This window comes from Ornithorhynchus anatinus, chromosome 4 (genome assembly GCF_004115215.2).
Source record: "Ornithorhynchus anatinus isolate Pmale09 chromosome 4, mOrnAna1.pri.v4, whole genome shotgun sequence".
In the NCBI taxonomy this organism is placed as follows: Eukaryota; Metazoa; Chordata; class Mammalia; order Monotremata; family Ornithorhynchidae; genus Ornithorhynchus; species Ornithorhynchus anatinus.
In genome coordinates, this window is record NC_041731.1 from 36,509,627 (window position 1) to 36,534,364 (window position 24,738).

The window sequence follows — 24,738 nt, forward strand, 5'->3', positions numbered from 1 at the left end:
ATGCCTCAGTTACCTCATCTGTAAAATGAGGATTAAAACTGAGCCTCATGTGGGACAGGGACTGTAATAATAATAATAATAATAATGTTGGTATTTGTTAAGTGCTTACTATATGCCGAGCACTGTTCTAAGCGCTGGGGTAGACACAGGGGAATCAGCTTGTCCCACGTGGGGCTCACAGTCTTCATCCCCATTTTACAGATGAGGTAACTGAGGCACCGAGAAGTTAAGTGACTTGCCCAAAGTCACACAGCTGATAAGTGGCTGAGCCGGGATTCGAACCCACGACCTCCGACTCCAAAGCCCATGCTCTTTCCACTGAGCCACGCTGCTTCTCTGTGTCCAACCCGATTATATAATCAGATCTATTCCAGTCTTAGAACAGTGCCTGGCATATAAGAAGTGCTTAATACCTTAAAAAAAAAAAGTCAGGAAAGCAAATTAAAAGTTTTCTTTCCTAGGACAGGCTTGCCTACAAGAGTTAACGAGGTTTCTCCTGAGGTTTTTTCAGGCTGTAAACCAAGTCTTTTAGGTGTCAGAGGGGAAAAGGGCCCCATCTCATGGGCTTGGACCAGAGACTGGGTGGGGGAAGTGGCAGCCCAGTGCCATAATTGCCCATAGCAAGAACTTTACACACGTTCCAGCAGCCCCAAGGGCAACTTGGGCAGGGATGACCCCAGGCCCACTTCCGTTTGTTCTAGCTTGCAGAGGGTGGGATGATACTGGCCCAGGCCAGACCCTCCCCCTTCCCAGACTGGAGAGGGCCATACTTCAGAGTCGCTCATGCTGCAGTCTATGTAGCTATTTTAATGAGGCAGTGGGGATGTGTGGACACAAAGCAGTCCTAGAACTAGGGCAAAGAAAATAATCATTTCTGAAGATTCAAGTCTGAACAAGTGTATCTTCCACTCACACCAAATGGATCCTGAAGGATCCCTGCCACTTGCAGAACAATACCACACTCTCCCAGACAGCAGCGGCTGGGAACCAGCAGTTGTGAGCACGGGTCAAAGACAGTGCTCCTTTCGGGGAATGTTATTTGGGCGGACGTTTTAAACACACACAAAAAACCCCAAAACCAAGTCATTCAAGATCTTACCATTCAAAAACAGAGGATATTTTCCCATCTGCTCCACATCCCCAGGAACCTTCTTCCCTGGACAGATGGGAATAATTTACCCCAAAATCTTGACAACGGAGTAGCTCTTTACTCAACTCCTCCCCAAGGAGAATCTTTGAGGCTCCCGACCCCAGGTGAGTGCCTGGGAATTTAGTTACAAGAGGAGGGAGACTTTGGAAGTCATACGGGATAGGCCATCTTTCTCTCCACCTATAAACCTTCCAAGGTTGGCATACATCACGTGTCTCACAGCTGCCTCCTCTGATCTAAGCTCACTTCAACCCGGGAGAGTAGTGCAAAACAATAAATTTTTATTTGTTCACAGTTAAACACAAGCAACTGCCTTGACATTTTGAGAACATTCTAATGAGGACAGCAAAAACCTCCTTTGATTCCAATTCTCATTCACTAAGATTGTACCATTTTCCTTGCAGTCTGCATTTATGGCATTTGATGTGGATTGTTTGAACATGCTTACAAGAGCGAGGCGGGGAACAGTTCGAAACCTTCGACAAAGACGGCATTTTTAGATTTAACTAAAAGCAGTCAGTTTTTTAAAAAAAAAAATCAGATGGGATCCCTTTAAACTGCTAAGTTAACTACATACGGTAGATTCATGATTGAGATTTACAAAGACGAGGTCACATCCTCGGCAAATCTGTTCCTCCATAATCTCGGTGGTCCTTAGGAAAAAAAAAGTCTTCTAAAGTGGTTTCCGATTCTTCCCAGTGCGAAACGCCTTTATGAGATCAAAGGTGCCCCTTGGTAAGGTCTGCATTAGTGCCAAAGTATTTGCTACAAAAAGCACTATTCCCTCTTCCCCTAAACACTGCAACAGGGGAAGGAACTCTCTGAAGCCTGAAAGACCCAGAGAGTCTCCTATCAGAGGAAATGTAGTTCAACCAGCCTGTTTTAACCCAGGAAATGGATACTTTTGTGGCAAAGTGCATCAAGTTGTTAACCACTGGGCAGTGGGGAAAAGAAGGGAGAAAGCCACTCTGTCTTCATTAACTCATTGGCTAAATGAACAACTTTTCTGTGAAGGGAAAGCTGTGATATTGGATACCACCTCTGGCCATCTGGTGCCTGCCTCAAGTCTTTCAGGTGAGTTGGCCTCTTCCATGCAGGGAAGGGGCAGCCTTTACAAATACACGTTTGCTTTATCAAACTCCGATAAGTTTCTAATCAGCACCCACCGGGAGCTAGACAATGGGCTGAATCACGGTGAGGGAAAACCAAAACCAAAAAAACAGGAGGGGCTCAGGTGTTAGGGCCAAGCTAAACCATTCCCCCATGATGCCCACCCCCTCAAGACTCAGCCAGAATTGCTGCTCTCAAATTAGGTATTTAGATTACTTTTTTTTGGGGGGGGGGGTGAGGAAGAGAAGTACATATCTTGCAAATGAGAGTTTGCTTAGTTAACTGTCAATTAAGTGGGGAAAATACACATCTTCTGACTGAAAGCCATTCCAGCACTGTTGCAGTGCAGTGATAAAGCTTGTCCCATGGAGAGTAAGAGTTTGGTGTAACAGGCTAAGTTATTCCTGGCTTCAGTCACTGAACACAAATATTCCTTTCCTTAGTTGAAAGAAACTTAAAAATGCTTGGTTCCAATCCCCACCTGACACCATACACACACACACAAACACACACACACACACACACAATCCCCCGCACCCCCCAATTCCTGAAGTGGATAGGACAGGTGTGGTCAGAGTTAGGCTGCCTTTCAGAGGCAGCCAGGATAAGTCTCCGGAGGGGCAGGGGAAAGAACTCAAATACGGGGATCATGCAGCTCGATGCACAAGATAAAGGGAATGCCTTAGAGCTTATCTGAGGATCTGTCAGTCGGGGCTGGGATACACTTTTATCAGGGTGGGGAGGGAGAAGAGAGAAGAAAGGGGGGGAGGAAAGCCCAACCAGCACACGACTTTCTTGGGAGATGGATGCAAAAAGCTTCCAAGAACCTCACACTTAAGGAGTTGCTGTTCCTTCCCTACCCAGAGTTCAGATCTCATCACCCCATCCAGTTTGTGGTCAGAACAGTACCAGCTTTCAGGCAAACACCAATAAATAAGAGGTAGTGGGGGAGGGATAGTGCTCTACAAAGAAATAAAATACAAAATAAAAGTAAAATTGTCAGCAAATATGGTCTCTACGATTCTGGCTCCAAATCCTTGAAGTGGCAGGAGATTTGTTCACACAGCTTTCCAGGAAACAGAGTAGAGCCTGCCCCCTCCCCTCCCCCCAACAAAAAAACCCCCAAAATTGGGCAGACATTTATAAAGGGTGAATACCCCATCGAGCATGTAGATCTGCTGTTCTAGGTACTGACCTTCAGAACCTGAAAGCAGCGATCTCCTCCCGTCCCATCCCCAGCAAACCTCCCCCGCACCCCTTCCCCCCCTTCCCCCCCACCCCGAAAAGAAACAACCAAAACCCACAAACACTAAAAATAGCCTTCACATGAAGGCAATCAGCTCTGGATACAGCTTCCTGGAAAGGAACAAAACCAGATTCACCTGCAGCAGCAACAGCAATAACAATTAACTGGTCTAAACTGAACGCTGGCCATGTCATGGAGCTTCAGTAAAGCAGAAAGTTATGTGCGTTAGTTTCAGAAATTACATTTGGCCTCATATTGCACACAGGTTGAGGAGGCAACCACTTGGTGAGAGGAGCGGGAAAGGGAAAAAGAGATCCTTGCCAACGCAAAACTGTCTCACGGATTAGTACACGCCGCTAGTCTGGAAAAAGGATGGATTTTGAGGAGAGGGTAAAAATGGGCATCGCACTGCCAGCTCCAAAAACCGTTCTGCTTTCACTCACTCGACAGAAGAACCTCAGTTCCATTTCCACTGTATGGGTTAGCCACTCAGACCCTGGAAATATGAAAGCTTTTAGTTAAACTCGGTAGTCACGCCTCCTGCTCTATGCCAAAAATCTGAAAGTTTAACACTGATTGACTCTCGTCCCTTTTAACTGTGTTCATGATGCGTCTCATTGTAGTCCATGATATGCAGCTGTCCAACACTTTCCTGGTTCTTGGGAGAGGGATGAGGGTGGTCCGGGCCTGGGGTCACCTTAGCTTCCACGCTCGGGTCTCCGCCCGGTTCGGTCTTTAGTGCATCAGAAAGGCCGGGCACGGTTCCGCCGTCCTCGTCGCACTGGCTCTCGCTCTTGTTACGGAACAGCTCGCGAGCCTTCATGCCCAGGAAGCTCTTGGAGCTGGGGAGCGAGCCGACAGTCACTGGGATGCTGGTGGAGGGCTCGAAGGGGGTGGTCTCCCTGCGGCCGACGAACAAGCCCACCCTCTGGCCCGGGGTCTTCTCGGGGCTGGAGAGCTCGCTGCTGCTGCTGCTGCTGCCCCCCCCGCTGGCTCCTCCTCGGCTGCCCCCGCCGCCCCGGGTGTTAACGGGCCTGGGGAACTTGGGCTCGCCGTTTCGGCCCGCTGCCTCGTCGCTGAATCCCGCCGCGGGATCGGGGCAGCCGTCCTTGCAACAGCAATCGAGCCTGCTCGGAGGGGAGAATTGAACACTTTAGTCACGGTAAGGGTCGCTGCGGCCGACGGAAAACCCCGTTAACTGCGGCAGCCCCAGGATTTTCCTGAGGACCACGGGGTGATCCGTTGAATAATTACGGGTCGCTCGCACACACGCACACATGTACATTTGGCTCAGTGGATAGAGCACGGGCCTGGGAGTCAGAAGGACCCGGGTTCTAATCCAACTCTGCCACATATCTGCTGTGGGACCTTGGGCAAGTCAGTTCCTTCTGTGCCTCAGTTACCTCATCTGTAAACTGGGGATGAAGAGTGTGAGCCCTTTGTGGGTCAGGGATTATGTCCCATCTGTTTGACCTGTATCTACCCCAGCACTCAGAACAGCACTTAGCACATAGTAAACACTTAAGTTCCATAATTATCATCATGATTAGTGCCAGCAGGCCCCAGCCACACGCCCCACCCCCTGCTCCATCACCAGCGGCGGGGAGGCACCGCCCCCACCCCCAGAACGCTCAGATGGCTCTGAGTTACCAAATTTTTGCCACTGGCCACGTGGCACCTGTGGTTTCACTTCATTTCCACAGGCTTCTCTGACCAATCCCCTGGGAATACAAAGAGGACTACTGCATTTAGCTGATAGATTCGTTTGGAATCCCCTTTCCATATCAGACTAAGGCTAGAGCTGGGAAAGTGGAGAGGGAGGGGATAGCCAGAGGCAAGTGGAATTGCTGACGCCTGTTAAATGAAGCCAGTTAAATGGAGGGGATGGACATCCCCGACACCACATTATTTGCTTTGGGAGTTCTCAGTGGAGACACTTACCCCCTAACTGCTGACAACCACACATGGTATAAACCGTTAAAACTAGGGTAATAATCATGATGGTATTTGTTAAGTGCTTACTATGTGCCAAGCACTGTTCTAAATGCTGGGTTAGAGAAGCAGCGTGGCTCAGTGGGGAGAGCAGGGGTTTAGGAGTCAGGGGTTCTAATCCCGGCTCCGCCACCTGTCAGCTGGGTGACTTCCGGCAAGTCACTTCTCGGTGCCTCCGTGACCTCATCTGTAAACTGGGGATTAAGACTGTGAACCTCACGTGGGACAACCTGATTACCCTATATCTACCCCAGTGCTTAGAACAGTGCTCGGCATATAGTAAGCACTTAACAAATACCAACATTATTATTATTATACAAGGTAATCTGGTTGTCCCACATGGGGCTCACATTCTTAATCCCCATTTTACAGCCGAGGCAACTGAGGCACAGAGTAGCTTAGTAACTTGCCTAGGTCACACACCAGACAAGTGGCAGAGTAGCTCAGACACTGCTCAGAAGGGAGTGTGGAGCTCCAGCTATCTAACTCTCAGAGTGCCCCCAACTACAAGCAGCTCTTTCAGAGTTATTTATAAGCACACGCACTGACCGCCTGGGTGGGACATATGTGAATCAGGAGTGCTGACAGCCACTAAAATCAGGACCTAGATGTCCTCGGGACTGTAAGCTCACTTTGGGCAGGGAATGTCTCTACCAAGTCTGTAGTACTGTACTCTCCCAAGTGCTTAGTACAGCGCTCAATAAATAAGATTCATTGAAAGGGGCAGATCTGTTCGTGTGAGGACACATTTTCTCCTCTATCCTAGGTAGTGTGTGTGACTTCAGGACAGTATCTCAGCACCTTGTAGAGGCTCAATAACTTTTTTTTTTAAAAGGCCCAATTAAATCACTAATTAGGGAAGGGCGGCTTAACTTGAAAGGTGCCAGAACCCCCATCTCCTCACCTTTCTTCTGCCGCTTCAGCTGCTTCCGTTTTCTCCTCTTCGATTTTCTTCAGCAGACCATCCTTCTCCAGTTGGCCATACAAGTCTAAAATCTCCACTTCAAACGCTTGGGTAATTCTCTTCTGGGCTTCGTACCTGCTCTCGGCTGCCTGCAGCTGGCCTCTGAAAGCCCAAAGAACGGGACGAATTTAGGATGGCTCAGCAGGGCAGAACCACTTCCAGAACAGCGAATGCCACTGTCCTGCCTAGTTCCCAAGAACCCGGCCAGCCCACAACTAATGACGACTCTACCTTGCCTGGAGTTTGACGTCCTCTAAATATTTCTTCTGTTCCAAAAGAAGATGATCTTTCTTGGCCAGTTGAGATTCCAGTTCCACCACCCGTTTCTGGTAAGTATCAAGCCGCTGGCTGTGCTGGAGAACATAGTTTCTGCTTTTCTCCAGTTCTTTTCGATAAGAAGCCTTCATCATTTCCACTTCCTGAAAGGGAGTGAAACGACTTTAGGGGTGTGATTTCAGATCCCCGAGTAAACTGCCCTTCTTATTAAGATGGGAAGTGTTCACGTAACCACGACCTGATACCGACTGAATCTGAAGGTGGAAGATGGCAGGGCAGTCCACGAACAAAGTCAGAAACCCTGCTTTTAGGTCAAAAGGACCGGCAAGAATCTATTTTTAAGCAAAAGGGGAGAAGTTCTTCTATCCAACGATATTTGGGAGCAAGGACCAGTAGCGGAAGGTCAAATGGGTTTCAAAAGCATATGTTTGAAGAGGAGCTATTACATTACTATGCAGGCCACCTTTAGGAAAACTCTGGGAAAATGTGTCCATCTAGTGGTCTCAGCATGGACACCAGGATTCTTCTAGCTGTAGCCACTTCTCCACATGAAAGACTGAATAACCTTCTCCAAAGCACTGAAGGCCCGTAGGTTTGGTTTTTCTTCCCCTTCTGCACCCTTGCACTAGGATTCGCACCTTTATTCACCCCTCCCTCAGCCCTACAAAACTTATGTACCCAGCTATAATTTATATTAATGCCCGTCTCCCGCTAGACTAAGTTCACTGTGGGCAGGGAACGTGTCTTCCAACTCTGTTACTATTGTACTTTCCTAAGCGCTCTCTGCATACAATAAGTGCTCATGAAATATGATTAAATGTCTCCACAGCGGGTGACAGGGTGATCTGGACAAAGAGCAGTGTTCGGGAAGAAAATTCTCCACCTTAAGGGCTCTCAAGCTTCAGGTTTCCAAAGCCCTAAACACTCTAGTCAAGTGTTCACATCCTCTTTTCTAAAGAGAGGTCCAGAGTTAAACGCTGGTTACTGAGTGGTCTAAAAATCCCTCTAAAGAAAACTTGACAGTAGGTGGCTGAAATCTGGGGAAAGAGGCTAATGTCCAGTCAGAGTTCCACCTTTTCAGTGTCATGACTTCTTCCCCCCCCCCCCCCGCCCCGTATGGGGGACGGGGGGAGGGGAGGCGAGAGGGCAGCGAGGAGCAGGGGGGAAGAAACATAAGATGCTTTACAGAGACAAGTCTAAGATGAGCTCTCACGAGAAGAATGCATCCACCGGAGAAACGAGAGAGACATTTACTCTCAGCAGAGTCTGGGAATACGACCTGGGGTTATTTATAAAGTTACATATAGCAAAAGTTCTCACTAATGAGGCACCACTTACAGGGAAGATCACTTTCTCCTGGCCTCATTAATCAGCTGCTAGTACTGTTGGCAGTTAGATTCAGGATTGGAAAAGACATTAGGAAGTCTTCTCAACTACTGCTGACTCTCCAATCCAATACACAAGGTAGCATGAGTTCCTAACACCAAAGTCTGTAGTGGATCTAAAGAAAAGAGAATGCCCCTGTATGCATTCATTCCCAATAAAATGCAGTATTGGATGGGAGTCTGGGAGTCACATAACTTGGGTTCTAAACCTAGCTCTGCCACTTGTCTGCTTTGTGGGCAGGGAACGTGTCTGCTAATTCGGTTGCATTGTACTCTCCAAAGAAGGTAGTTCACTTCTCTGCACAGAGTAAGAACTCAAATGATTGATTTTTGGGCAAGTCACTTTACTTCTGTGCCTCAGTTACCTTATCTGTAAAATGAGGATTAATCCTACTTACACTGTGAGCCCCCCATGGGGCGGGGACTGTGTCCAACCTATCTTTTGTCTACCCCAGCATATAGTATAGTGCCTGGCACGCAGGCAGGTAACAAGGGGGGGGGAAACAAAGTGACTCAGTTTACCCTATTTACAGTGTGGAGCCTGATGCCAGAGCGCTGCAGGAAAGGTTATGGTTTAGGAAGAAATGTGAATAGGGTCACAGGTGAAAAATCCTGTTTCTCTCAAACCCAATGGAGGCTGATCAACTGTGTGGTACACAAGTTTTAATGCGAGCAGATAAATAACCTTCGGAACAGTATTCTAGGACCAATTTGGCCCCAACATACCTTTGTGGTGTCTGCGTGCTTATTCTGCAGTTGCTCCAAGTACAGCTCGTTGACCTCCCCAAGAACTAGCAGCTGCCTATTCAAGAACTCCATCTGTTGCTGGACTGACTCACTATTTGAGAGCTGACCAAAAAAAGACATACAAACAGGTGTTTACTTCTAGAGGGAAGGGAGCGGTAAGAGGGAACCTTAAAATGCCAAGTACAAGTTCGGAGCGTACTGTTTTAGTCCACAGGCAGGAAGATAAGACCGTTCCTCGCCTAGAATTCTCACCACGAGGCAGGGGTGAGGAAGTTGAAGCTGGAGAGGGTGCATGGCAAACACTAAACTAGAAGAGGTGTCATTACTGGGGGAAGGAAATCCTTTCGTCTCATACACATTCTCTCTCTCAAAATGAAGAGTTTGGTGCCTATAACTAGTAACACAAAGCAGCCAGCGTTAGAGGTAAAGTGTCAAAAGGATGGAGCAGTGACTGGCCTCTATCATCCCAGCATAGAGCTTGGGAAGGCTAGATGCCCCCCCCAGATGTTTTCTTGGTGATCACATGGACCTATCACAGCTGGATTTTACAGGTCTAGGGGAAGACAAGGATAATGCAGGTGAATCCCCGTTAGCGGCTATGTTTCTAATCGCCATTTGTTCTCAGAAGCCTAAGTGATCCACCGTTGGGTTTTCTTCCAACGTTCCTGTCATTCAGAAAGTTAGAAGAGTCACAGTTTCATCTGCCCCGAATGGATCGATCTCATCAAGAAGAGGGTATCTGGGGGGAGGCAAGTGGCGAGAGGGGAAGTCAACTGCATTTCTGCCCTTACCTTCTGAGAGACCTGGCTGAGCTGCAGTTCCGTGTGACAGACCTTATTATTGGCTTTCTTCAGTTCTAACCTGAGCTCCGCAATCATGCTCCGGCAGTCCTCCAGCTTGGTCTGTCCAGACACAAGGTGGCACAGGTTACAGACAGAAAACCGTTAGGCCGGATCTCACACTCCTCTGAACACCGAGCAAGCGGCTGGGGCGGCATTTGGCGATCACGGGGGTCACGGCCCCTCCTCCATGTAGTTCCAGGTTCAGAAACGTCAGGCTAAGAGGAACCACCGCAACTAGGCAGCACAGCAGCTACTGCGTTTGATCATAGAGTGAATCAATGGCATTTGAATGCTTACTAGTGTAGAGCACTGTATTAAGTGCTTAAAGTAGGACGAGGAGCATTAGGGGATCAACGTGTGAGGATTGTGGTATTCTGTTTCTTCCTAGGACGTTGCATATGTAGCGTTAACTGGGAAGAATCCTGATTCTCCAATCCAAGGCCTTCGGCAATCTTGCAGGAATGAAAGCCTGACAAGACTACAGGATGTCATACAGCCAACAGTTCTGTCATGCTGGCTGTGACAACAAACCTGGTGTGTGTAAACAAACTGCCGGGCGAATGATCTGAGAGTTTGGAAAATGAGGGAAGATGGGAACAATCTCCTGACATCGGTATGAACAGCTGTAGAAAACCGTTCCCTCTCCCTCCCCCATTTTCCTAGCTGTGCCATCCTAATAGCCAATGCCACTCGTGTCCATCTGTATTACCCAATTGGATATTCTCTCATTGGCTGATTTTATATTTGTCCATTTATAGTAACAATGGTAATGATCATATTTGTTTAGCGCTTACTATATACAAAGCACTGTTCTTAAGTGCTGGGGTAGGTACAAAGTAATCAAGTTGCCCGACGTGGGGCTCACAGTCTTTATATTCCATCTCCCCCAATAGAGAAACAGTGTGACCTGGAGGAAGGAGCATGGGCCTAGGAGTCAGAGGACCTGGGTTCTAATCCCACTTGTGTGCTATATGACCTTGGGCAAGTCACTTCACTTCTCTCTGTGTCAGTTTCCTCATCTGTAAAATGGGGATTAAGACCGTGTGCCTCATGTGGGACAAGGATTGCGTCCAACCTGATTATCTTGTATCTGCCCCAGCACTTGAGGCAATGCCTGGCATATACTAAACGCTTTAATGCCACAATTATTATTATTTTTGATGACTCAAAGGATGGTATTATCTTCCTTACTTATATCTCCACCTGCCACCCTAAAAAGGGATTATTCAAATACCACTGATCCTAATGGAGATAAAACCAACCTCAACATTCTCTTTGCGAGCCAAAACTGAGACCCCCCCCCCACACACATTCTCACGCCTGTCAAGTTGTGGTAAGATTTTTGTCCAGAGATTGTTTACTGGTTTACATATTAATTTATTAAGGGTTTCAGGAATAATATGAGCAGTGTGGTCTAGTGGAAAGGGCATGGGCCTGAGAGTCAGAGGATCTGGTTCTAATCCCAGCTCCACCACCTGTGGTGTGACTTAAGTCACAACTTCTCTGTAAAATGGGTATTAAGACTGTGAGCCCCAGGTAGGACAGGGTCTGTGTCTAACCCGATTATCTTGTAACTCTCCCAGTGCTTAGTACAGTGTCTGGAATATATAAAAACGTTAAATTCCATAAAAAATAGTAATTATTAAATCTGTATTAGGCATTTTGGGATACTGTTCCATTCACCATTATTGGGATACTATGTGATATTTTCAAGGGGTCCCAGAGACACTGGCCTTGATGAAATTTTGGTCTGAGGGTTTTGAGAAGTTAGGTCTGTGTTTTGACCCTTTACCTTTCCCTGCCCTCAAGCATCTGGAATTAAAAGTTGTCCAAGTTTTATAGAAATGGAGTTCCAGTATTGTCATAGCTGCAATTCCACACCTTGGAGTAGATGCTTGGCAAGTGGGGAAAAGATTTAGGCTAAGATTCCGAAGAATCTTGAGATCTGAGTCTTGATACAAGACCCCCACACCATCACTACCACTAGCCTAGTTTTCCTTCATGCAGAAGGAAGGACAGTGTGGATTTTACTCAAAAGCAGTGGTTCATACCTTCAATTCCTGGCTCTGGTTGTAGAATTCCTCCCGGTCCTGTTGTAGCTGGCGGATCTGGCTGTGGAGCTGGGTCACAACAGTATCACGTTCTTCCTGAAGCTGATTGTACCTGACTTGTTCTTTCTGCAGACTGGCCTTCCACACCTGGATATCCTTCTCCTGCAGTTTCAGCTGGTCTTTCTACCACAGATCAGAGGCCAAGAGTTCGGTTTTAAGCTGTCACTTTTGTAATGAGCACCCAAAGTTTTAAAAAAACATGCCAACAATGTCCTGCTGACAAGCTTTCAGCTCCTGCTGACTTGGAACAGATTCTTTCCACACCATTATTTTCTCAGACCACTTTCTATGGTGACCCAGTGGCCCAGAAGCCAGAGAACCTGGGTTCTAATGCCACTTGTCTCCTGTGTGATCTTGGGCAAGTCATTTTGCCTCTTTCCTCTTCTGTAAAATACAAATGAAATTCCTATTCTCTCAGGATGTGAGCCCTGTGTGTAACAGGGACTGTATCCAACTTGATTCTCGTATCTGTTCCAGCAGTTATATGCCGCAATGATTCACTCTGCAGTCACCAGCAGTAGCACTCACACCTGGAGGAACAGAGTGTTCAAGACTTGAGGAGCCACAAAAACTGCTTAGTCCCTAGAGTGACAGTGAATGTCACACGTCTCCAATAATTACGGTATTTGTGAAGTGTTTACTATGAGCCAAACACTGTAATAAATACAAGTCGGTCAGGTTGGATGCAGTCCCTGTCCCACTAAGGGTTCATAGTCTAGAGAGGAAAAAACAGGTTCTAAATCCTCATTCTGCAGATGAAGAGACCGAGGCACGGAGAAATAAAGTGACTTGCCCAAGGTCACCCAGCAGGCCAATGGCAAAGCCGGGATGAGAACCCAGATCCTCTAACTCCGAGGTCCAGGCCCTTGTCCCTACACCACTGCTTCTCTGTGCACGCAAGTATAGACGCACGTTTAACCGTCTCCCAACCTGACTCACCATAGCAGCATTGTGCTCCTCCAGGGCCGTGGCTTTGATCACTTTCCGCAGAAGCCGCCTATTCCGCAGAGCGTGCTGTTGCCTCTTGAAACGTTCATACAGTAGCTGGTTGTGCAGCAAGAGCAGCTGGTTCCGTAGGGTGTGAATCTCATCTGAGGGGGGAGAACCTAGAATCCAGAAGTGAGAGCAAGAAGTGCTTTCCGTAAACATTTCCGACTTGAGATGTGTCACCTGCCCCAAAGCGTGGCTAGCTTTAGGGACAAGCTAGCTTAAAAACCACTATCAGTTGTATTTGAATGCACACTGTCTGCAGACCACTGTACTGAGTGCTTGGTCACACCAACACGGATGCCGATATCCAGCTATAGGGTGGAATATGTATGCCAAGTCTAGGGGGTCCGGAGTTTCACCATCCCTCCATTCCAGGAAGAAGTCTATAGGCAAAAATCTTCAGGAAGGCTCAGCAATGGACTGATTTGTGTCATTCACCAGGGTTAATAAAGTGGGAAAAACATTTTGCGGTACCCCAGCTGTTCATGACAGATCAGATGGCCAAACCGTAACTGAAAGATGATCACATGGCTTTAAGGCAGTGAAGCAAACAACTGTTTGGTTTCTTGGGATAACTGGACAGGATTATTACTTGACGGGTTGGGATTAGTTTATACCCTCCTGGACCTTGTTTCTGCTGTACTCTTCCAAATGTGAAGACCAATGCTTCACACTCAGAAGGCACTCAAACACCACTAATGATTTTGGGGGAGTGCGAGAGGGAAGGACATATGTTATATATGTATAGCCGGGTTAGGGGCAGGGGGGGAGGGCAGATAAAGAAAGGAGAGCAGAAGTGACAGACTTAAGTCAACTGTTACCTCCAAAATGGGTCCAGTCAACAGATTTACTTGGTAAAGACAACCTGAGAAAAGAGAAAAAAAAGTGGCAAATTCAGAATGGTTGAAAATTGCTAAACTAGACCTAAGTCCCCAGAGAGTCCGATACCTCCCATCTTCTCTGATTTCACCTTACTCTCAACATGCCCTCCTATAGCGAGGCTTCAATTTCAACATATGGAACTGGAAGAACCGCCTCAAGGAATTATTGAACTGCCTCGGAGGAAGAAAGTTACGCTTTACTTCCCGAAAGCCTCTAATCTGCATTATTTGGGGATCCTCGAGAAGCTGAATCGGGACACCCATTTATCCTGTTACTTTGCTTTCTGAATCCTCTCCCTTCTAAGTCATCTATGCAATTGAATCTGTACTCTAAGCCTTTGCTATTCATCACCACAGCACCTATGTACATATCCATTATTTATATTTAATATCTGTCTCCCCCTGTAAATTGCAAGTTCCTTGGGGGAAGGGAACCAGTCTAGCAACTGTGTTATACTGAACTCACCCAAGCGCTTAGTCCAATTAGTGCTTAATAAATGCCACTGGATTGATTGCTTTCTAATGGTAGTTATCTGAGCTTTGTGTCTCCGCCTAAAGGGTGTAATTAAAACGAGAGGGCTTCATCCAGACAAAACCACGTGGTGACCAGGCACAAGGCTCGATGTCAGTCGGGCACTAAACGAGACACTGATTACTAACTAGCCTGAGTTTGGCTCATTTAACATCCCCGAATATACGCTTCTGGGCAGGGAATGTGCCTACCGACTCTGCTGTACGTTACTCTCCCAGGCGCTTAGCACAGTGCTCTCCACACAGTGTTCAATAAATCACTGATTGACTTGTCTGATTTACCTTACATCCCCTCTAGACTGTAAGCTCGTCATGAGCAGAGAACAGTGCTCTGCACGTAGTAAGTACTCAAATACCACTGATCGGTTCCCACTTCCACTTCGGTACTGCTCAGGCTAGGGCGCCCTTTGCCTCTCTGTTTGTTTTTCCAAGTCCACGCTTCCACGGAGCAGCTCCACCTCCCCGGTTGCCTGCCTACAAGTGCCAGAGATCTACCTCGGCCCAACACCGGAACCGTCGTTTAGAGGAACAGCGTTTCCTTCCAGTCAACAGGCTGGAGGAGGGGGAGGACCTGTGGGCGGGCTGATGCTAGGAAGGTCGGAGGGCACTCTCGAGTGGCTTACTTGTTAAGCTCCTTGGTATGTGCATCCGCTCCTTGTTGTATCAGCCTATCCAGCACTTCCACCGGGGAGGTGGAGGGCACGCGATCTTCTTCCGGGCTGCTCTTCGCCTTCTTTAATAGCTCTTCGGTCTTCTTGCTGACAAACTGGTAGGCAGTCTTTGGCAGGGCCATCTCAAAAAGGTAATCATACTGGGGGAGGTGCCTACTCTCAAAGCCTACTCTTCTCTGAGAGGGGATTTTACAAGGGCTGGGAGTGAGGATACTGGTCTCCACGGCAGCCTGGCTTTCCCTGTTACCAGCAGGGCTGTCGTCGACACCGCCGCAGGGTCTGTCTATGGGGGTAAATGCTTGCTTAGGGGTGTCGGGTCCAAGCTTGTCCAAGGAAGAGGTTAGGGATTCGGTGCTCACGTTGGGTCCTTGAGCACTAGAGGGGGCCGAATGGGACTTCCTCTGAGAACCTGAAAGGCTGTCGCGGTAGAAAGGAGAGTCAAATCCTCCTCGAGGTACCACGGGCTCAGTGTCTGCGGTAGTGATCTCGGAGAGCTCTTTCGATATTGCAGCTGTGAGGGAAAACATAATGGGAGGGGGGGGAAGGGGAAGGGGAGAGAGAAGGAGGAAAAGAACATAAGTGGAAGTTCTTCCTCGTGGGGTCCAAGAGTTTTAGGATGCATGCCACCACTTTCCAGTGAGACCCATAACCCAAGTGCCAGGTTGGAGATTGGCATCCGTTTACCTGGTACAGGACCAGCCTGCTCAGTGTAACCTGGAATAAAACGCCCTTCTTTTTTTCCTAAAAGAAAATTAAGAAGAGGGCATGTGCATACTGACACAGGTTTGATTAGGGCCTCATGGCAGAGAAAAAAGGAAAAAAAAACAAAAACCAAAAAGAACGGCTAAACTTAAGCCTCAGAGAAGATATTGCGCAAGACAGACCAAGAATCCCAAGTCCATTACCTTCTTCTCTATCTTTCTCAATGCTATCTTCTTCAGATTCCAGATGACCTAAAAACCCTGGAAGATCACTTAAAGTTACAGAACCTTTACTGCCAGATGCTTCTTCTGAAGAAAACAAAAAAACAAAAAACCAGAACATAGCAGTCAGGCTTGGTATAAGATATATTCTCTTTACAGCCCAATACCTAAGCCTCTTCCCCTTCCTAAATACATCAAACATCTCAGACTGGCTCTAGACTGTAAGATCGTTGTGGGCATGGAATGTGTCCGTTATGCTGTTGCATTGTATTCTCTTGAGCTCTTAGTAGTCCTCTACAAACAGTAAGCGCTCAACAAATGTGACTGATTGGCTGTACTCCAGCCACAAAGAGGTTTACCGAGAAGAGACCGAAAATGGTTCTTCCAAGTATTAATACATGGAGAGCTGCCTCTTTGAGGAGGCAGAGAACTTTATAAATAACCCATTTGAGCAGTGGTCAAGATTAGTGTTCCAGGAGTAAACAGACTTAGAAGGGTAGACTAAAAAGGCGCGGAGCGCCCATACAGCATTACTGGCCAACATGGTATCAGTTAACCCGGAACGGGCCGGCCCATTCGACTTTGAACTTGCAATCATATGACTTAGACATGTTATATCCGCCTCAATGTCAGCTTCACAGTTGTTACACACCCAATATTCACATCAACCAGTACCAGTTCTTCCTGATATGCCTTAAGTGATGATTGCTCTAAAGAGGATATTGAAGAGATGGTGGGAGGTACTCCCAAAAGGAACATTTTTCTTCAACGGGCCTTCCTAGAGATATGCAAACGTAGTCTGTGCTCAGTACCGTGGGACCAAAAGATGCACAGAAAGTCTGCTTTTGCAAGTTAAGAATCTGACAAGAAGTACTTTACCCAATTTCTCATGAGAGAGATTTGGCTGCCTGTGTAGTAATGGCCTCCCAGAATCTGGTCTATCCTCCTGGAAGAGAAATAAAAGCTCTTTGCAACACAAATTAGCAAGCACGGGTTCGATGATGCCGGAGGGAAAATCTGAACTGAACACCCACTTACACAGCATCTTAGCAAGGGACAGGCTCTTAGCAAGGAGCTTAAGGTTAACCCCATCTCCACTGCCTCAGATCAAAACATTTGAGATATTCAGACCAAAATTCCAGTTTTACACCAACCATCAAGTTGAAAGCAAGTCTTCATGACAAGAAAGATGAGAGTTGGCAGCTAGGTTAGCCTGGCATTTACCTTCTTGGGGGGTGTGGCTGTAGCTTGAGGGAGTGAAACGGGCGCATAGTCATCTGAAATGCAGAGTGGAGGAGGGGAGGTTGCTGGTGTTCCCAGAGGAGTTCCTTTCCCACCTGCTCAAAATAGGCACAGAAGAAGTATGAACCCCTTGCTAAGTTACTTATGTGAGCTGTTTACTGGCTATTTCTAGCTTCAACACGTTTGAAGTTTACTTTCCAACTGCTGTCAGGGAACTCTAAGAGCTTAACTATTTCAGCTTCTGGAGTCCACACACTAGTAAAAACACGACGACTGTAGCTGCGCTTCTTCCAGATCACCGAGTCAAAGAAACATAAGACGTTTGGGTCTCGAGGGCTCAGATTTTTTTCCCCCAAGCCTTATAGTGATGGGATGCAGGTAGCATGGCCTCGGGGGAAAAGCCTGGGTCTGGGAGTCGGAGGACTTGGGTTCCAATTCCAGCTCTGCCACTTTCCTGCTGTGTGACCTTGGATAAGTCATCTCCCTTATCTGGGCCTCAGTTTCCTCATCTGCAAAATGGGGATTTAACACCTGCTCTCCTAGACTGTAAGCCCATGTTGGCAAGGACTGTGTCTGACCTGAAGACCTTGTACCTACCAGTTCTTAGGGCTTAGTACAGTGTGCTTAACAAACACCATGGTTTTATTACTATTATTAGAGTAGAACTTGAGGGAAAATCAGTTGGGATGAAGACAGCTGTTGTTCTGTACTACTGGCTTCTCTCACCTTAGACTTCTCCTGAAACTTTACTCCTGTCTCCTCAGTACTTCCTAGGGATGCTGCTTCTTGGATGTCCTAAATTTTGAGCAGGCAGAGGAGCACGCAGACCTGATATCCCAAAGCAGGCGAGGTTGGGAATGGGATTTCACTACTTACTAGTTTCTTGGAACCTGGCTCAGGCAAGTAGAATTTCAGATCGTCTTTTGACGGTTTTCTTAAAACATTTTGGATCATCTTTCACATTTCCTCTCCCCTCCTCAAATTCATCGTTATCTTGACAAGAGGCTGTATGGTATGGTATTTAAGCCTTTACTATCTACTAGGCAATGTACTAAGCACGGGGTAGATACAAGCTGAACAGGTTGGACATAGTCCATGTCCCATATGGGGCTCACAGTCTTAATTCCCATTTTGTAGATGAGGTAACAGGCTCAAAGTGACTTGCCGCAGACATGTGGCAGAGCTGGGATTAGAATTCGGATCCTCTGACTCCCAGGCCCGGCTATCTTCTAGGTCAAGCTGCTTTCCAGATCAGATGACAAATGCAGGAGCTCTCACACTTGGAGAAGAGGTAAGGAAGAGGGAAATAGCCAGCTTCCTTTTTAGGAGTATTTCACAGTACTTATCTCCTTCTGAGTTTAGTTCAAATTTGGTTTGCATTTCTTAACCTTCCACCTGGCCTCCTGGGGCTTGGTAGCCACAGGTTACAACCACATCTCAATTCTCATCTTCTGAGCTTGTAAGATGTTACTGTAGCCTTCAGCCATCAAGCTTGAGTTCAGCCAACATTAAACACACACCAGTAACTTGCCTTACAAAGGTCTGAGAAAGCTCACTTATCAAAGCTAATATTTAGAGATTGACACCAACAGCTCCTTCAAGGGCTTTTTACTCTTCTGCACTGTTATCTCACAGAAAGATAACCTAAAGCATACATACCAGATGTACCAAAGACCTTGCTAAAAGGATGCGACAATTCAGATGGGAGATTTCCAGGGGAGGTTGGTGGAGTGGTCATACCACAAACTGCAGAGGGGCTCCACATGGTAGCCTGAAAAGTTAATGTTGGTTAGCTAACTAGTATAAAAAGGCAACAGATTTTTTTTTTTATCCCAGAAGTGCAAAGAATCATCATTAGCCAGAGAACTAATTAGCCTCCAGGAGCTTCTCCCAGAAAACAATATATCAGAGACTGAGGACAAATAAACTGGATACATACAAGAGGTAAATTCCATTAGGCCTTTGGCCCTCTTATTGAACTACATTACAAACAGCAAGACCTATTCAGAGGTGTTTGCCTTCAAAGAGAAACCCAAGAGAGGTATTGGGGATGGGGCTAGAAACTTAGACTCTGGCAAAATAGTTGGATTTAAGAAGGAGATCCTTGCCTTTTGGAAACAATCCCCAAAATACCACCCCCTCATTATTAACGCATCAGAATTATCCATGATATGATGGAGGTTTTGTAAGTAGCACGTGATACCTGTGGTGGCTCAGTTGACAGCCATGTCAATGGGGAACTCAGAACCTGAGGTAGCTGCCCTGGCATGTTTAGTGACATCATCTGAGTGGAATAAGGGGTAGAAGTAGCACTCCCTAAAATGAAAGGGAAAGCAGACATACAAAGCAACTTAGTGGTAAATCTTCCTTGTACCCAACAGAAACACTGTTCTAGTCTCTTAGGCCATTAAGCTAGGGATGATGGTCCAGTTATCTCCACCTTTGGGGATGCTTCAGGCTGAATATTAGACAGTCTTTTCTTAAAAATGGGATATAGTTTACTTAGGTTTGAAGCTCACTTGAGCCTCCAGATTTGGCCCCGAAGTAGCAGTTCGCCACCTGCTTTGGCCATGTGCAAGGCTGTGTTTGTTTTCTTGGTGCACACTACTAAATAGGAAATACATCCATCTCAAAGCCTTGGTTACGGTCAAAACTTTATCATGTGTAAGAAATCGGTCATGCGGGACTATGGTCCTTGAGGAGAGAGGTTTGGCTGAGGTACTCTACCTTGTACGGAACAAAATATGGGTCTCTGATTAAGAAGGCTATGAGTAAAGAAGTATGGGGGTGTGAAAACAGAATTTGGGAAGACTTGGAAGGTAACTCTGCCAAAGCCTTAAGGCTTAAAGAAAAAAAAAGTCCCTCAATGAACAGCACTGACCAAACCTAAAAGTTGTTTTAATGGGCACATAAAGTTATTTCATACCAAAGCTATTCAGTGGGTCAGCAAAAGGGCTGGTGGTAGCATCAACCTGACGAGGGGCAAAGCGCACTGAGACTTGCTGAGAAACAGAGGAATAGCCATCTTCGTATGAGGCTTCTGTAGGATCCAGGGAGATTTTGGCACATTCTATCACAACGTCATGGGTTTCTAATCTCTTCCACCTACACAGACAGGTGTAAAGTTTTTTTGGTTGGTGTTTAAAAAAAAAAAGAGAAGTCATATCAGATCAGAAAGATGTCAAGAACTGGATTTGACACTACTTATTCTAGAAAGCTGTATCTTCCCGATTTGCAAGTCAAATTGCCTCTTCAAATCAATTTCTAGAAATAACCCAATCCTTAAGCACTGTGTGCAACACGACTACGGTAGGATTCCAACTCGCTGAACTAATTCGCATCAAAGCTAGTGTTAATAGCCGAACTACGAGATGTTGGTTTCATCTCGGAGATAACGGCCCTAATTGGGCTCAGTTTATTTTTCTTTTATTAGTTCAGCCTAACCACGGCTTGGATATTAAGTTTAAGCAGCAAGGGGGAGATAGGGGGAGGGGAGGGCGGGAAGTCTAGAAGAGAATCCTCATTTATCAGAGTCCAGACATTCTTGTGACTAGTCCTCAACTCAGAGTGCGCAGCTTGGCAAACCAGATAAAGTACTGCTCCTTCAATTTTGCACACCCACGTGCGTGCGCACACACAAAATCTCCAACTGCCCTGTGCATTGTCTGAACAGCTTAAACATAGGAATTCAAGGCTTTGTCTCAACATCCCAAAGTTCATGAAGGGACTTGGGGAAGACCACTGCTAGATCACCAAGACACTTCTGGGTTCCTATACCTGCGCGGGTCCAGTTCATGGTCCTTGGATCCAGTCACTAATTCTGGATGAATTCGCACATGTTCCATCATTGGCTAGAAGAGCAGAAACAAAGAATTGCCAGGCTGTATTTTCATACGTGAGAAACAAAGCTTGACTTTCAATAGCCAACTCCAGTAGAGTCTGTTAGTCTAGAAGTGTAATACAAGATAATTTACGGCCTTGAACTTGGATAGCAATAGTCTTCACTTCTTTAAGTACTACTCTACTCACCAGGGCAATCCAAGTAGATCACAAGGCAGATCAAAGTGGCTAGCCTACTGTGCTACCTAGGTACACTTCATGCAATTAACTGAACTTTACCTTTACCACTTCTTCAAAGGTCTCCAAGTTTTCCTTCATACTGTAATGAGAGCGTAGAAACGAGACAAAGTTGCAGGGGTACATCCCATAAAGGCGGTGAAAGAGAGCATAAACACTGGCGTGGAGATGGACGAGATAGATTTCTGTTACATGACCTACAGAGAAAGTGAAAAACTTTTGAAGTGGATTATTTCAAAGGGTGTCTAATATATAGACAGTCCAGAAAGGACTTAGTCATCTTCTAATTCATTACACTGCATGTTAAAGTTGCAAGAGTCCACTTAGGGGAAACAAACTAGTTTGAATATATTTTCATCTGACCTACTTAGGATCCTATTAAGTTTCCACTTCTATAGCAAATCCATCAAGATAAGCTACTCCATTCAAAAGAGAAGTCTGCATTTAAAAAAAACAGAACAAAAAAAACCACCTTAAAGAATTCTACCTGTAATAAACACTTTGGACTTTGACGAATGTTTGATGGAGATAGAATTTTAGTCGCTGGAGATTATCACTGATAGTCTTGTACATTCTAAACATCCCAATTCTAACATATCATGGCGTTAACCAGAAGAAGCACTCCCTGACAGTCAGGAGTTGCAAGACCTATATTGCTCGTGACTATGGAGAAAAAGCGTACCATTCCTTCAGTCCTCACACCTTATGCAATGAACTGTTTCTTGGCTTCATACGTGTTATGTTCCTGCTACAACAGACTAATAGCATCAAAATATAAAAAAAAGCTCAGAGACCTCAACCATCCTGTTTGGCTGCAGCAAATAATCCAATGACTACTTAATTGAAGTCAATTAAAGCTGTTCTGGCGGCGTGTAGCCAAGACACCCATCTTAACTGATTACGAGGAAAACCAGAAATCATATGTTTGTGTCTGACTACACAAGCACTCTAGATGCAACAGCAGTTACGATACAGGGGTGTCAACTGCTATGGATATTTGTAGGGGTGTCAGCTGCCATTAACCTTCAGGCCTTTGTCAACCAAAATGCATGTCCAATACAACTTTTTTATAATAATGATAATTTTTTAAAAATCCACAGCTTGCATCCAACAATTCAAACATGCATCGAGTACTTTACCTGGATTCTTTAGGCACCACGATGAAAGACGGCCAAAAATGTCAAAGAAATCATGAAGGTACTGTTTGCCCGACTGTGGAATCATTGGCAGCATGGTTATTAACACTAATACTCCTGTTGTGAGAACTATGACATCTGTATCGGTCTGGAGAGAGAAGAGTCGGGTGAGAGGATTGTAACACAATATGCCAAGAAGTGGGGTGAGGTTCATTATCTGAGCAGATGCAGAATATCATCTGCATATACATTACTTACTATTAGGTGCAAAGGACTGTACTAAGCACTGGAGTACATCCAAGATAATCATTTCAGACATTCCCTTGTCTCACACAAGGCTCACAGTTTACGTAGGAAGAATTTGCAAAATTCCCAGTTTACAAATGAGAAAACTGAGGTAGAGAAGTGACTTGCCCAAGGTCACATAGACAAGTAGCAGAACTGGAATTAGAATCCAGGGCCTCTGATTCCCAGACCCATGCTCTTTCCACTAGGCCACACTACTTCTCAGTTATACTTTTCTGCTTTTCTGGTGAATCCTCTTGGAGATGAATTTGACAAAAAGTGGCTTTACATTCATGACCCATGCCAAGAATCCAGTGACAGCTGAAGTTTCTTGACATATTTACTCCTTTTCTTGCAAGAGGGCCAGCTTGAAGGACTCAAATGAAAGCATGAAGCCTTCAGTCAAGAGCGACTTTCCACTGGCCCTCCCTGGTGACAGGTTTTGTCTCGATTATAGGTTATTCTCATATATGGGCCACAGACAGGGATTCTAGCTTTGAAATGAAACTGTTTAGCAGTCTTACCCAAGCATTCAGCCCTAGTTATGATGCTGCTGCTGTGTGGGGTTGTAATAACAAATTAAGTGAAAATGATAAACAGCATGCCTCAATGGAGAGAGTATGGACATGGGAGCCAGAGGACCTGGGTCCTAATCCTGGCTCTGCCACATGCCAAGTGACCGTGGGAAAGTCACAACTTCTCAGGGCCTCAGTTACCTCATCTGTAAACTGGGGATTAAACCTGTGAGCCCCATGTGGGACAGGAACTATGTTCAACCCGATTATCTTGTATCCACCCCAGGAATTAGTACAGTGTTTGACACATAGTAAGCGCTAAACAAATACCATAGGGGAAAGGGGGGAGAAAAAAACGAGTGAATTTAGTGTTTACAGAAGTTACTGAATCCGCAAACTTGATTGAGGATCTAATGTTGCTGTCTTATCTACAATGGAAGCACAAGCTTCTGTATGAAGGACTGGTCCAAGGAAACTCTCCCCAGGGAGAAGAGGGTTAGATCTCTGCTTCTGTCACGAAGGCTATCAATCAGAGTAAACTACGATAGAAGACGCAGGCCCTGAAGCAAGAGTCTGAAGTCAGAGGACCTGGGTTCTATGCCCAGCTCCACCACTTGCCAGCTGTGGGATCCTGGGCAATTCACTGAACTTTGTGCCTCAGTTCCCTCATCTGCAAAATGGAGATTCAATCAATACCTGTTCTCCCCCTGATGACTGTGAGCCCCATGTGGGATCTGATTATCTTATATCTACTCTAGTGCTTAGCTCAATGTCTGACACACAGTAATAATAATAATAATAATGTTGGTATTTGTTAAGCGCTTACTATGTGCAGAGCACTGTTCTAAGCGCTGGGGGAGACACGGGGGAATCAGGTTGTCCCACATGGGGCTCACAATCTTAATCCCCATTTTACAGATGAGGTAACTGAGGCCCAGAGAAGTTAAGTGACACCACAGTTATTATATTATTATTGTGCCCCCAAGTCTGCTCTAACTCAAAAGGCTATATGCAATACTGTAGGTCATTTTAAAATATTAGCGCTATAACTTCGTGATGTAGGCAGCTTGCCATTCCTCTGGCACCTCAAATATATACAAAACAGGACCCCTCATCTTCCCACCCAAACCCTGTCCTCCCCAACTCTCCCATTACTGGAGACAGCACCCTTATTCTCCCTGGTAAGCCCATAACCCTGGCATTATCTTTCATTCATTCATTCAATAGTATTTATTGAGCGCTTACTATGTGCAGAGCACTGTACTAAGCGCTTGGGATTAACAAGTCGGCAACAGATAGAGACAGTCCCTGCCGTTTGACGGGCTTACAGTCTAATCGGGGGAGACGGACGGACAAGAACAATGGCAATAAATAGAGTCAAGGGGAAGAACATCTCGTAAAAACAATGGCAACTAAATAGAATCAAGGCGATGTACAATTCATTAACAAAATAAATAGGGTAACGAAAATATATACAGTTGAGTGGACGAGTACAGTGCTGTGGGGATGGGAAGGGAGAGGTGGAGGAGCAGAGGGAAAAGGGGAAAACTCTCATTCAGCCCTTCACCAAATCCTATCAGTTCATTTATAGTCTGCCTTGGCTACTGCAGCCTCCTATCTCTTCCCATTCCAGTCCTTAATTCACCCTGTTGTCCAGATCATAA

At 46.0% G+C, this 24,738-nt stretch overlaps 1 protein-coding gene across 6 annotated transcripts in view; it reads right to left on the reverse strand.

Annotated features, from left to right (window-relative positions):
- Positions 1-3,831: 3,831 nt before the first annotated feature.
- Positions 3,832-24,738, reverse strand: part of TSC1 (TSC complex subunit 1) — a 39,817-nt gene continuing 18,910 nt past the window's right edge. For 3 of the 6 annotated variants that reach the window (XM_007672773.3, XM_039911778.1, XM_039911779.1), the window contains 19 exons: positions 22,278-22,422; positions 21,181-21,335; positions 20,839-20,912; positions 19,988-20,166; positions 19,265-19,377; positions 18,721-18,832; positions 17,044-17,159; positions 16,699-16,765; positions 15,802-15,906; positions 15,581-15,637; positions 14,849-15,407; positions 13,635-13,678; positions 12,763-12,929; positions 11,764-11,946; positions 9,662-9,772; positions 8,850-8,972; positions 6,694-6,881; positions 6,403-6,564; positions 3,832-4,633 (listed from right to left, as the gene is read on the reverse strand). In XM_007672773.3, the coding sequence (XP_007670963.1) occupies positions 4,099-4,633; positions 6,403-6,564; positions 6,694-6,881; positions 8,850-8,972; positions 9,662-9,772; positions 11,764-11,946; positions 12,763-12,929; positions 13,635-13,678; positions 14,849-15,407; positions 15,581-15,637; positions 15,802-15,906; positions 16,699-16,765; positions 17,044-17,159; positions 18,721-18,832; positions 19,265-19,377; positions 19,988-20,166; positions 20,839-20,912; positions 21,181-21,335; positions 22,278-22,422 (3,195 nt within the window). In that variant the 3' untranslated portion in view covers positions 3,832-4,098. The remainder of the gene's footprint in view (positions 4,634-6,402; positions 6,565-6,693; positions 6,882-8,849; positions 8,973-9,661; positions 9,773-11,763; positions 11,947-12,762; positions 12,930-13,634; positions 13,679-14,848; positions 15,408-15,580; positions 15,638-15,801; positions 15,907-16,698; positions 16,766-17,043; positions 17,160-18,720; positions 18,833-19,264; positions 19,378-19,987; positions 20,167-20,838; positions 20,913-21,180; positions 21,336-22,277; positions 22,423-24,738) is intronic. The other 3 variants (XM_007672775.3, XM_001511465.4, XM_007672776.3) reach the window with 3 other exon arrangements.